The 14,399-nt window shown below is 46.0% G+C and overlaps 1 protein-coding gene across 1 annotated transcript in view; it reads right to left on the bottom strand.

Annotated features, from left to right (window-relative positions):
• The window catches only part of KCNH1 (potassium voltage-gated channel subfamily H member 1), a 376,496-nt gene extending 363,889 nt beyond the window's left edge, over positions 1–12,607 (bottom strand). Inside the window, 1 exon segment of the mRNA XM_047705009.1 lies at positions 12,312–12,607. Within this exon segment, the coding sequence (XP_047560965.1) occupies positions 12,312–12,390 (79 nt within the window). The 5' untranslated portion in view covers positions 12,391–12,607.
• Between the last annotated feature and the right edge of the window lie 1,792 nt (positions 12,608–14,399).

Genomic DNA, 14,399 nt, shown 5'->3' with positions numbered 1-14,399 from the left:
TTGAATTACTGGGAAGAAATATTTTGGTGGTGTCCTCAGTTGCTAACAAATGGTGAAACAGATTAATCAAGTAGGTGTTTTATTCTCATTTTTATAGTCAAGATAATTTTTAATGCATATCTATACATATTATAGGCATTTTTAACAAAACTCATTGACCATCATTGAAGAACATGTAAAAATTTGATTCCCAGAACTAAAAAAAAAAAAGTGACTCAAAGTAAGCAGTATAGAATATTAAATAGTGTTAGAAAATTATTTTTTAAATTAGTTTTACATTTGCCTCCTGTGTTATTTTAAAACTTTCTTGGTGGGACACCTGGCTGGCTCAGACTGTTAAGCGTCTGCCTTCAGCTCAAGTCATGATCCCAGGGTACTGGGATCGAGTCCCACATGAGGCTCTTTGCTCAGCAGGGAGCCTGTTTCTCCCCCTGCCGGCTACTCCCCCTGCTTGTGCTCTCTCTCTCTCTCTCTCCCTGACAAATGAATAAATAAAATCTTTAGAACTTTCTTGGTAAACAGCTCAGTGAAGCTAAAGTATAGTACCAAGGTGAATGGAAGGAATCTCAGAGCAGCTCAGTTTAATACGACAAATACTGGAGTATCTACATTGTCCCAGACACAGAAGGAGTACAGGGGACATAGCTGTGTGTCTGAAAGCTCTGCTGACCTCCCCTGCCCAGCTGTACCTACCTCAGTCTACACATCACATAACTCCCTACCCTCCCCATTGCCCACCCAGGTCCCAGTCACAGCACATGAGACCAGGAGGGGACAACTGCCCAACCAACCCATAGGCAGGGCTGGGCCAATTAGATTCTCTCAGAACAAAAACCAAGACAATAAGGCCAAGAGGTCTGTACAGTTGATCCCGTACGTGCTAGTCAGTAAATGGAGAAAGGAGGTGTTGGGAGAGAAGCAAGGCACTCAGATGGATATGCAGAAGAGCATCTATTGAGGCAGGTGAGGAAAGGACTGGACCAAAAGAGGCAGACAGACAAAGGCAGAGATGGAGAGATGGAGGCAGAGACTACAGTCAAAGAGAGACAGGAATAAGATGGAGCAAGATGACAGACAGTGGTGAAGGTGGCAGAGATCAAAACAGACACTCAGGGATAGAGACAAAATGCAGAGAGCAACAGAGACAGAAAACAGAGATAATCTGTGGCAAGTAGCAGTAGGGTGAGATGAGCAGAAAGACAGAAGGAGAGAGGAGAGAAAGAGGGAATAGAAGGACAGGGAGTACTGGTGGGGGGGTGGGGGAGATGGAAGACAGCCAACAGGGAGTACAAGAGTGTGAGTCACAGCTGGAGAATGGGCACCGAAGAGCAAGATACCTACAGCAAGACCTAGAGAGTGAGTGAGCAGAGAACATAAGCCCACTGGAAGAGCATGCAGGAGAGATTGAGGAGAGAGACAGAGACCAAGAGCCAGAGGGAGATAGAGAAAAAGAAGAAAACCAGAAAATTCAAAGAGAAGGCATAACTAGAGACAACAGGAAAGCAGGGATTGGGAAGTTGGGGAGAGAGATAGCTAATTCATATGCTGGGACCCACAAAATGGTGGCCGCACCAGTCGCCCAGCCCATGTCACAAATGTAAACTTAAGTTAGCCCACTTACACCTCACTATCAAGGACACCTCACAACACCAATCCCAATCGTCCAACTCAGCTGTAGTTCGCCTACCTTACTTAGAAAAGAAGACCTTTTAGTCTCGTGAGGAAACCCCCTGACCTCCTAAGCCATCATGCTGCCCTGTTTCCACATTGCCTCTTCTTTAAAAACTGCTCTTGCCCTCAAATCCCTCCAGAAGAGCCTCTGCCACTTGTGAGGCAGGGCACTCCCCCAGTCCATGCATTGCTTTTCTCTTAAATAAAGAACATCAAAGTCATCACTAAATTGTTTTAGTTCTGTCATTGTCAAGAACAACAGAGAGGGGTGCCTGGGTAACTCAGTTGGTTAAGCAACTGTCTTCGGCTCAAGTCATGATCCCAGGGTCCTGGGATCGAGCCCCACATTGGGCTCCCTGCTCAGTGGGGAGCCTGCTTCTCCCTCTCCTTCTGCTGCTCTGCCTGTTTGTGTCTCTTGCTCTCTCTGTCAAAAAAAAAAAAAAAAAAAAAAAAAGAACAACAGAGAAAAATGCCACACTCTGAAAGTCCGGCCAGAGCACAATCCCTGGCCGTGCTCGCCAGGCAGGAAAAACGTCAGGTGTCATTTCATCTGACAGAGGGAGAAGGACTAGAGTTGAGGGAATCCTTGGTCTTCAGAAGGTATTAGTTACCACTTCAAAACGGCTGATGGATCACGCCGCGTATCTCCTTGCTCTGGAATGACAGCTTGAAAACTGAAAGGAATATACACAACAACAAAGAGAAGGCATGAACTCTGTTTCCGAGAGATGAAAAGTAGATGGGGAGTAAACGTGCAGCACAGGAAACCACAATTTCAAAATTCCAGAGGAATCTGGCCACATAGGGGGCTAACAGGGCCCCGCAGGTCCCTGGAGAGATTTCACACCCTGAAACACTAACTGCCACATGAGGCAGGAAGGGCATGTGAGAAAAACTGGAACAGTAACCGAAAGGCTATTTCAATGAGTGAAAGTTCAGTCACTCACCCTCCAACAGGCACCCTCCTCCATCCACTCACCGAGCAGCCAACCCTGTGGCTCTCGAGTAAAAAACTGCCTGGGGTGGGTCTCAAAGCAGTGGTTCTCTGCCTGCGACAGCCTTCAGAGCTGCGTGGAAGGCTCAGGAAAACACAGGCACTGGGCCCTCGCCCAGAGATTCTGATGCACCCGGGATAAGGGCCTGAGAATCTGTGTTCTTAACGAGTCCCAGGGATTCTACTATTAGAAATTAACTGAGGGCCATTGACTTAGTGTCTTTAAACCTCAGCATCTGCAAGGGTAGAGTGGCAATAACAGAAGCACCCACAGGACAAGAGTCACCCTGAAGGTCAGAGTAGGCAAAACATGCAAACCTCAGGTACTCGGCCAGGCACACATGTGAGAAAGGCCATCTATCCAAGGTCACAACTGTAACCAATAACTCTAATCTAATAGTGCTCCTAACTAGCCGTTCCTGCTTTCCGACATCTCTGGTAAACTCTCAGTTTACTTATGGTCTTCCGTGACTTCTGAGATCATGACAGTGAGGAAAGATGGAGGAGGAAAGTGAAAGCAGCTCTCCAGCCTCCAGATGACCAACTTGCCAATCGGAAAAGCAAGGACGCGCTGTCTTCAGCAGGCAGAACACAGGTGTTTTTTGTGAAGCTGAAAGAAGTACCTGAATACACACATCCCCCCTGACCAAGTTCAACCCCTTGAATTACAGTGGTCTGGACAGAAGGTTGAGAAAGTACTTGATCCAGAGAACAAGTGACTGGTTCTGTCCATCAGTCCCGGCAGGGAAATGGCACACTCAATTAGTTAGCTAGAAGAGTGTTTAATGACACAACTATTTACAAAGGCAAGTATGAAGTGCCGGCAGCAGCAAATGATATATACTATTTGCCGATTTCTGAGGGAAATGCTCCCAGCAGGGCAGGTTTGCAGCTACCCAGTTGATGTCCCAGAACCTAGAATAGGGAAGACACGCGCATAATCAGATCTTAAGAGGGGGTACCAGCTGGCTGCTGCCTGCCCCCCCAGAACACCTCTGAGGAAACTTCAGGGACACGGAGCACCCCCAGGGTTAGTAAGACATTCAAACCTCCCCAAACCCAAAGAGAGCGAGCTGGATATGTAACTGTTAATCAAGGCAAAACAGCTAGTCTACAATGGAGGGAGGAAACTGGAAGAATAAATAGAACAGAGTAAATAAAATCTCCCTCCCGTCTCATGGTGGTACGCCCCACAAGCTGAAGCCAGCCAGAAGCCAGAAAGCAGGGGAGCCTATGGACATAATCCGTACAAGTCAGCCTCACAGACACAGAGCAGGTTGGAGAAGAAGAGTGAATGACTCCAGGGAGGCAAAGAGAAAATGGGCAGGACAGTGATCCAAGAAGAGGCTCAGAGCACAACTGTCATGATAGAACTCTAGTCAATTTGATACCAGTAATGCTGAGAAGAAACAAAAGAAAACTGTCCATTACAGACAGACCCCCAACAGAAGAATCCTCAACAGGAAAGAATCATCATCAGCTACAGGCCCAACAGGGAACAAAGTACACTGTGTCTCCTGTAAGAACTGACCATCTCAGCAACTCAGCCAATGAGAAACCTCATCACCCTGAATTTCTGCCTTCCTCCCATGAATGTTTGTTTGAAACAACCCCTTCCAACTTCCTCCTCCTTCTCCATCAAACAACGTTCCTCTCCTCTGTTGGACTATCCTGTCATTTCTGCCATAGCCTGCTTGTCCCAAATTGCAATTCTCTGCTATTCCTGAATCAACCCACTTCTGCTGGTAAAATAACTGTTTTATTTTTAAAGTCAACAACTGAAAACTCACAATGGGTGAACAAACCAAGAGAGCACGCCAAAGAAGTCAGAGCAATGAGCTATCCCAGAGAACAAGATTTTTTTAGGAGAACTTCCACCCACCGAAACAAAGATTCACACATTCTGTAATCTTCTTTAAACTGACTTCAGTGATCTAGTCATCCCACATTCCATCTCGCAGAAAAAGAAATGGCTGTAAAAATCTAAGAATAATTTGGGGGTAAGGCATTTATAAGGGGAAAAAGTGTAGTGTGTGTTCAGCTGACGTAACATTTCTTAAATCTTTCCAGGTTTATAGGGCATATTGGTCTTTATCATAAATCCCTCAACGAACCCCAATATCACAAGTCCTCCTCATTTTGGTATGCTCAGCCTCTAGCTCAGTATGAGACACAAAGGAGGTCCACCATGTTTGTGAAGCTGAACCCATGAGCAAGCCTTTATTTTTCATTTTACTTTGTCTTTGATTTTTCATTCCTCCTTCATCTCTGCCCTTCTTTCCATCAGTCATTTTCCATCTTTCGCTAAAATAAACCTAACTCATTCACTTCCTATTTCCTTCTCACTTCCAGCTCTGATGCTCCCACAATCTCCATCCCTGGGGTTTAGTGATCCTCAGTTTAAGAAAATGGGGTTCCTAAATACACACATCCACACACATGTCTGCACGCACGCACCCCTGCACGTACCCTTCGCACACAATTCTAACTGTGCTAGACTTTCAGGTCATTCACCAGCGTGTGTGAGGGAGTTCAGACTGTGAGAACATTTCAACACACACTAGATGCTGATGCCTCCCCAAGGACAAGAGCAAGTTTCGTTTTCATTTCATTTTGTTCATGTGCTCACTATTAACATAACTCTAAATGACCCTGTTTTATGAGTTACTAGACTCTTTGGCCAATGTCCCTACCAAAGAGAAAAAGATAAAAATGCCAAGTTTTGGCAAGGAGGTGGAGTGATGCGAGCTCTCCCTTTGCCGAGAGTGGGACGGTAAGTTGATACAGATCCTTCAAACAACTGGCGGGCAGCTTCTACCACAGTAAACCATACATATCCAGTATCTACACAAGAGAAACCTGTGCCCACGTGTCCGGAAAGACATGTCCAAGAATGTCTGCAGCAGCACGAATAGCATAAGACTCGAAACAACTCACAAGTTGCTGGAGGAAGTCATGGAGATGACGTGACCACTGGTTGACCTGCCATATGGATCCAGGCAATCAGAGGCACCTCACCCTTTCCCCTGCCCTGGAAATGTATGTTCTGCTCACAGCTCCCACAGGGGGAACCATTCCAAGCATGTAGCCCTGAGACAGTAAGGGGTAGATACCATGTGGGCTGTATATATGGCTGACCCCAGTTAAGGCCTGTATATAAACTTTTCAGATTCTGGCAGTGGGTGTGGAGATCTACTTGACTTTCAGCAGCCCAAGACAAGCTTCTAAAGGAAGTTCCCTTGTTGACTAAACCTGCCAGCTACCCATCTGAAGTGCTCTGCCTCTTTCTTCGGTATATCCTTGCCCTCCGTGTCCAGGGGCCAGTTTGTGAACCAATGTATGTCCATCAAGAGCAGAAGGGGTAAATAAACTATGACATCACAGCGAAAATGAACTAACAGCACCTGTAACAACATGGGCAAATCTCCAGCTGACCAGAGAACACACGCTCTGTGGCCCCATGCATAAAACCCTCAGCAATGGATAAGAAATTAACTATGGGTATTCAGAAATATGAAACAAGGTGGTAAAGCTAAAAGGAAAAGCAAGAAAGTGATCAGCATAAAATCAAAAGATGGCTCCCTTTGGGGGGTAAGAGAGCTGGGATTAGGAAGGGTTCCAGGGGCTTCTGGAGAGCTGGCAGGATTCTATTTCTTGGCATAGATGGCAACAGCACAGTATTTACTTTATACAAATGTGTTGAGCTGTACAAAATTATTTTATGTTCTTTTCTGTTGTGGTATATACAATCAAAAAGGTTAAAAAAATGCTGTGAGGTGTGTGAACCTGGCGATTCACAGACCTGTACCCCTGGGGATAAAAATACATCATATGTTTATAAAAAATAAAATTTAAAAAAAAAAGGTTAAAAAAGGGGGGGGAGAAGAATCAAGGTAGGACAACTATTACCAAATAACTACCACCAAAAAAAACAAACAAACTGGTTTTTGGGTGGAAGAAAGGAGTGAACTAGGTCAGTTTTGTTCTATGAGGCATACCTCAAACAGAGCAGAGCTGTAAAAGGACAGATTTGGGTGAGACCAAAGAATAACAATAAGAAAGGAAAAAGGAGGAGGAAGAAGAGGGGGGAGGGAGGAGAAAAAAGAAGGGGAGGGGAGGGAAGGCAAAGCAAGACAAGAGACACCTGTTCACAATTACAGTTACTTAAAAGCAGAACAATCCTTGTAAGAAAGTTGAGTGTCCCATCCCTGAAGCTATTCAAGCATGGGCTGGATAACCTGAGAGGGAGGTTCTGGAGACATTGGAACACTGGAAAACGAATAGTAAACAATGTCCTTTCAGACCTAAGATTCTATGATTCTATTTCTCTTTCTCAGCAGTTACAGGTGCGGCCACTTAAAGAAACAAAACAAAACAAAACCCAAAACAATAACATGGCCCAAATATCCTAAACATACAAAGTAGACACTCACTTCACAAAAGTTGTTCCTTCAAAAAAATAACAAGTATTCTTTAAGGGTTTGCATACAAGCCATTAACTAACCAAAAATAAAGGATGGAGGCGGGGGTGGGGACGGGGGGAAAACTGAGGAACTTCACCATAATGCTGGAGAAACCACTGTCAAATGAGGCCCAATCATAAATGAAGAGCTGGTGTCAGAACAAAGGCAAAGATCCAAATCGTCCACAATGCTCCTCAAATGCTTTTCTTCTTTTATGATCGATTATCAAAATAGAAGGATTTCATAAATACCACGGAGTATGGAAATGTTATTGCCTCACGTTAACTCAGAAGCCTTTATCCTCCCCATCTTCGAGCTGATATCAATCACCAGAATTAACTCTTTGACGCTTTCAGAGCAAGAGAGCAGAACCTTGGCTGAAGGTTATCTTAGAACACATTACATGAAAAAAAACAGGCTCCACTGAGCTGGTAATAATCCAGATTACCACCTAGTCCCCTTTCAGAGCAACAATGGATTTTAACCAGTTTTCTGTTTTATAAATATTATCGTGGCTCAACATATCTAGGAGACACAACATTACCCGCGGCTTTCATCCTGTTTGTATACTAATTATATCAACAACCTGAACCAACTTAACACTATACAAAAACACAGCTGATTTAGCAATCTGTAAATTATACATGTACAGAAATCTGTACCAGAATGTGCTATGTTTCACTCCTGCTAATGTGCATGGATTCTTACTGGCACCTACAATTGTTTGATACAGGTTTCCGAACATTAAAACATATGTTCTGCCTAGGATGGGACCATTTAGGGTAATATTTTTGTAGTTTTCTGGCACTAAAGTCTGCCAGCCTTCATAAGAGAGTAAGTGCCTGGATTTAAGCAACCATCAAAAAATATTCTGGAGGGGCGCCTGGGTGGCTCAGTGGGTTGAAGCCTCTGCCTTCGGCTCGGGTCATGGTCTCAGGGTCCTGGGATCGGGCCCCACATTGGGCTCTCTGCTCCGCGGGGAGCCTGCTTCCTCCTCTCTCTCTGCCTGCCTCTCTGCCTACTTGTGATCTAGGTCTGTCAAATAAATAAATAAAATCTTTAAAAATATATATATATATATATTCTGGAAAAACACTTTCCAATCATGAATATAAAGAGAAACAGGCTGGTTAGAAAGTCAAAAGGAGGATTTGAAATGATCACCGACATGACCATAAGAAAAATCTGGGGCATAGTCACTTATTCCTGCTAACCACTTGCAACTATCCAAACCACAGATAATTACTAAATCTCTCCTCCGAATGGTCTTCACAAAAAGTTAAACTAGATTTTAGTCCCATCAAGGACAATTAAACACCTTAAAAAAATTTTTTTTTAAACACAATGTCAGGCCTAAATAAGAGCTCCAACCAGAAACACTGTGGAAAGGTGCTTGGACCAAGTTTCATTAGAATGTAGAATTCTAAGGGGTAAGGAGGGTTTCTGGATTCCCACTATATCCCCAGTGTTCAAGAAATGGGCTCAATAAGTCCTTTTCAAATGAACAAACCTGTCACAGCTGCTGCCTAGTCCCTGACGGGCCTCTAACTGCATTTTCTAACTCTGCCTTTTACTAACTAGAGATAAATTACTTAAGGATTCTTTTTTTTTTTTTAAGATTTTTATTTGTTTATTTGAGAGAAAGAGAGTAAGAGAGCACAAGCAAGGGAAGCAGGAGAGGGAGAAGCAGGCTCTCCACTGAGCAGGGAGCTGATGCAGGACCCAATCTCAGGACCTTGGGATCATGACCTAAGGTGAAAGCAGACTCCTAACTGACCGAGCCACCCAGGTGTCCCAAGATTCTCAGGTCTTAAAATTCTAAAATGGAGACACTGCTCCTCTTCTGCTTGCATATGAGGATCCAAGTTATTTAATACTTTATAACAGGTGCTTGAATCAGTAAGGGCCTGTTACCCTGCAGATGACTTCAGTTAACCCATGGACAAAGGTGAAACTGCTGCCCTTAAAAGAATTAGCTTCTCCTTTGCCCTGTTACTCTGTTTGGATGTGGCAGTGCGGATGTTAGCCAAAATGGGTGTGTTCTTGTTGTTATAACATTTTTATTCAATCTCCACTGGGAAATTAAGCTTCTCTAGAGAACATAATGGTAATACAAGGAGGTCGTTGCAGAATGTACTATGAGGAACATGACATTGGGGTCAAGGGACTTTGGGTCTCATCAGCTCTGCCCTTAAGTATTTGAGGAAATGTGCTTGCTTCACTTTCTTCATGTATACAAAGATGGGGAAGGAGAGGCAGACAACATAGCAGCAAACCCTACAGGTTATAATATTCCAGACACCAAATATTCAAATAGCCCAAGACAAAGCCAGTTTTATTATCCATAAACATATAATGAGAGTAGTTGTTTTATTTTGTTGCTTTTTAAGGATAACAGTAGTTACACATGCTAAATCTTATGGCTGGAAAAACAATGATGAATGATAGCCTCCAAAGACCTCCTGCATCAGGCACTGTGTGCCTCCCACTTTGAATAAGTCATTTACTATTCCTAGGGCTGTTTTCTGATCTGTAAAAGATGAATAAAAATACTGCAATAAGACCACTGGGAGAAAATGCTTAATAAAGATGATCCAAAAAGTATTGCTATTTAAAGGTAAACTGCTATTTCAATACTGTAATGTCCAAAAAAAGGCTAGTGGATTTGGGGAGGAGACAATCAATATTTTTAAATAGACCTTTTTCCATCACAGTAAAATAAAATAATGCATGGAGATATTGTGATAGTTCCATGAGTCCACATATTTTTCTTCTATTTGTGTTTTGGAAATGTGATGAAAAGGATCACTAAAAGCTTATATCCCACGTGTCACGACCAGAATATTTTCTTCTGAAATAATAGATAATTTAAAAAGTTCATCCAGATCTCCTAGGATGTTTTGTTTGTGTTGTTGATGTCCTTTGGTTGGGTGGCTAACTGAAGTCAAGCTGTTGGAATTGGTGCTGAAATTAAAATGGCAACACTAAAAATATTCCCAGCTACTTAGTCTATTGACATTCTATATATGCTTAGAGAGAAGTGGTTCTAAGAAAATCAACTAGAGTATTCTGCCGTCTCAGCTCCAAGATTCATTTTATGTTTGTGTGGTATTTCACCATTCTTTTTGCTTTTTAAGATTTATGTATTTATTTTAGAAAGAGAGACAGAAAGTGCAAGCAGGGAAGGGGCAGAGGGAGGGAGAATCCTTAAGCAGACTCCCCACTGAGTGGGGAGCCCACCACAGACGTTGATCCCAGGACCCTGAGATCATGACCTGAGCTAAAACCAAGAGTGAGACACTCCTCGGACTGAATCACCCAGGTGCCCCTGGTTCCACCATTCTTAAGGTCCTCCTACAAGCCCAATGAACCTTATGACTGTTTCATATAAGATTTTTACCTCTCTCTCCACTCAAAAACATTATATGATGCACATTAAACATAAGCTTTCCCCTATACCTTAAAGAACACAGCCTCTTCACACCATACTCCCCCCCAAAAATGGAACCATCATTGATATTTATGAGAAAGTTGGGTGTCAGGCACACTGGGATCCCCAAATCTGCAAGACTGTCTCCATAGCCCCTAACAGGTCAATAACCACAGCAGGTTAACTCTCAGTGATTTCATTTTTAAAAATGCATGAACACCTCTAGCTTTTTTATGACAAAAGAGTTCATTTGACCCTTTGTGTAGTAATTATCATCCCCTCGAATCCCCAGGTCATAGCTGTGACCTTGTTCTAAAAGCCACCTCACTAAGTTTGAGTGGACAAGACATTGAAGGGAAAGGTGACCAACCAGAAATTCTTCAATACTCTTATTCTTCAGAGGCACACAATAAAGGATCATTTCTAAAATATTTAAATAATCCACAATAATATGTTATCATAGTTGACAAGTTTTTTGTTGCAAGCTAACCTTACAACACTTTTTAATTAAAGAGTATTTCTTGGAGGCATAAGTCACTTTTCACGCTCTTCCCCTGAATCCCTAACTAAATCCAAATAGAAGCCCATGATTTTAACACAAGCTCCTCCTTAAAGCTCTAAAGCTGCGATATTTCCGCATTTTTAAAACCTATTTCCTCAGTCAACTCTTCGTATCATCTGCATCTGGAAGGAGAGGAGTCCCAGAGCCCGTGAAGATATCTCCGCTCTTGGCCCCTTTCCATCCAGCCCTTTGACGAAAGGGTGTGCACCGCACCTTCCAGATGCCACCTCCTAACTGCTCTGCCAAGCGCGTTAGCCAGGATGCTTTGCTGTGGGTCCTAAAGGTATCAGAAATATTTCTTTTTCCATCCCTGCTGCTAGAACTCTCACAGTCTAGCGCTTCACGACACGGTCCCTCTTAATGCCACAGAGAAAGAGAGGAGCGGGGAGCACTGGTTTACTGGGTAAGGGATAGACTGACACACTTGGTGAGCTTGGGAATGGAGAGCTGAGCAAGATTTATAGGCATAAAACACCGCTGAGGTTTGGAAGAGAGGAACTATACGGCAGGTTTGCTCCTGTGATCGTTTGGCCAGCTCTGCACCTATGCGCTCCATTTCCCATATAAGTCCAGGAAACTCTGCCCTTCGGGAGCCTCAACTTAACCTCCAAGAGGGTGGGTGGGTGAAGAGGTGGAACCGGGTAACCTGCAGCTCGTCCCTATATCCCCGCGTCCCCACACCTCAGACTTTTCCGCTGCCCGATGGAAGGTGGAAGCAACTGCCGCCCCCATCCCTCGGGGGCGCAGACCCGAGTGGCCTTCTCTGCTGCTGGCTCTCCCTGGGGAGAGGCGGTGCCCGGGGTGCAGCCAGAGCCCGATGAGCCTCGGCGGAGGGGTGGGCAATGCCGATGCGGGGCGCGCTGCCGCTCCTGCCGCGTCCGGCTTCCCATCACTTTTCCCAATACTTTGCCCATCAGCTATCACGCTCTCTGGAGAGGAAACAGAGAAGAAGCGAGAAGAGCCCTAAAGGCGTCCCCAGCAGAGCTCTCCTCTTGGGACGGGGGCCCACAGACCTCGCCCCACCCTACGCACCTAGCCCAGCCTCCGGGAGGCAGCCCGGGGCGCCCGCGCCGCGGCTCCCAGCAAAGCTCCGGGTCCTACTGCATCTGCTGGCGCCGAGCGGCGGGAGGCGGCGGCAATCGAGGCACGGATAAAAAGCCTGGGTAACCGAAATCCGAATGCACCTCTTACCACTGGACCGCCGGACAATGTTCTCCAGAAACGTGTTCTGCGGGGCCACCAGTCCTCTCCTGCCCCCGGCCATGGTCATCCTCCCGGCAGTTTGGAGTCCTGGGGGCGTCCCGACGCGGCTTCTCACGGCAGCAGGAAGCTGGGCGCCGGGACCTCGCGCGATCCCAGCTCCAAGCGCCCCATGCGCCCCGCGGGGACCCGGGCGGCCAGGGGCGGCGGCTCCCTCCGGCAGCCACCCTCGCGCCCTCTTCGCGCCTCCCTCCCTGCGGCCAGCCTCGCAGAGCACTCGCGCGGGGCTCGCCTCGCCGCAGCCGCTTCCGGGTGGGCGGAGGGAGCCGCGGCGCCTGGGACGGGGCGCCCCCTACCGGGCGCTGAGCCCCCCACCCCCGCGCCGGCCTGCGGGAAGCTAGCGGGGGGCTTCCGCAGCGGCCTGGAAGCTGCTGGCGACGGTGGGCCGAGGCTGGGTTAGCAGCGCCACCCTCTGGGCACAGCCCCGCGATGGGTTCGGGATGCGCCTTGGGCTAGTGGAGAGGAAGGCGTTCTGAGCCCTGTCCTTGGTGGATTCACTTCAAACAAGGTCACCACGAGTCCTGGGGGGACATGATCCTATAACTCTCTTCCTTCACTCTCTTTCAGGCCGGAGCCTCTGGGAGCTCGGAGCCTCTTGGAACACCTTCCCGCCTCTCCTTAGGGTTTGTTAGCCTCATCTGTGAAAGTTGCCAGTGTTCCACCAGTAGTTAAAAAAAGTTGAATTTTAAGAGATCAGCCGTGCAGAGTGACCACCTGACCGAGTTCCCGAAGAACGGTCTTGAGTTGCTAAGATAACCAAAGGCACAAATGCAGGCTCTGGACGTTTGATAAATTTGCTGAGTGACTGACCTGATTGCCACCCTTATCCAGCATCTACTTTCACAAAAGGGCAAGAAAATATATGTACATATGCATAACTTTTTTTTAGCCCAAGCGCAACCTGTTAATAGAAGCAAACTGACAGACATCAAAACAGTGGGCTTGGGGCGCCTGGGTGGTTCAGTGGGTTAAGCCTCTGCCTTCAGTTCAGGTCATGATCTCAGGGTCCTGGGATGGAGCCCCACATCGGGCTCTCTGCTCAGCAGTGAGCCTGCTTCCCCTCTCTCTGCCTGCCTCTGCCTACTTGTGATTTCTCTCTCTCTGTCAAATAAATAAATAAAAATCTAAAACAACAACAACAACAAAACAGTGGGCTTGGGGCACCTGGGTGGCTCGGTGGGTTAAAGCCTCTGCCTTCAGCTGGGGTCAAGATCCCAGGATCCTAGGATAGAGCCCCGCACCAGGCTCTCGGCTCAGCGGGGAGCCTGCTTCCTCCTCTCTCTGCCTGCCTCTCTGCCTACTTGTGATCTCTGTCAAATAAATAAATAAAAATATTTTTTAAAAATCTATATGAGGTGGGGCGCCTGGGTGGCTCAGTGGGTTAAGCCGCTGCCTTCGGCTCAGGTCATGATCCCAGGTCCTGGGTTCGAGCCCCACATCGGGCTTTCTGCTCAGCAGGGAGCCTGCTTCCTCCTCTCTCCCTGCCTGCCTTTCTGCTTACTTGTGATTTCTCTCTGTCAAATAAATAAGTAAAATCTTTAAAAAAAAAATCCATATGAGGAAAAATTACAAAACTCTAATGAGAGAAATCAGAGAAGATATAAATAAATGGAGAGGTGTTCATAGATAGGAAAACTGAATACTGTCAAGACTGTCAGTCTTCCTGGGGCGGCTCAGTGGGTTAAAGCCTCTGCCTTCTGCTTGGGTCATGATCCCAGGATCCTGCCTGCCTCTCTGCTTACTTATGATTGCTTTCTCTGTCCAATAAATTAAATAAATAAATAAATAAAAATCTTAAAAATCAAAAACAAAAACAGTGGGCTTGCCTCTGAGGGCAAATGCTCGGGGTGGAGGGATGGGGCCAGCAGCTCCCCAGCCTTGGCGTGAAGGACTGTCTACACCAAAAGGATGAGGTACTGGTCTCCACACCTGCCCCTGATATAACGAATCACATACATCAAAGTTTTCCGGGCAAGACCTCACGTTGGCTCGCTTTCCTGTGCTCATTTAGTTGGGCCA

The sequence above is a fragment of the Lutra lutra genome, chromosome 15 (assembly GCF_902655055.1).
Source record: "Lutra lutra chromosome 15, mLutLut1.2, whole genome shotgun sequence".
In the NCBI taxonomy this organism is placed as follows: Eukaryota; Metazoa; Chordata; class Mammalia; order Carnivora; family Mustelidae; genus Lutra; species Lutra lutra.
Note: the sequence above shows the minus strand (reverse complement) of the source record. Positions and strands in the feature narration are given on the sequence as shown.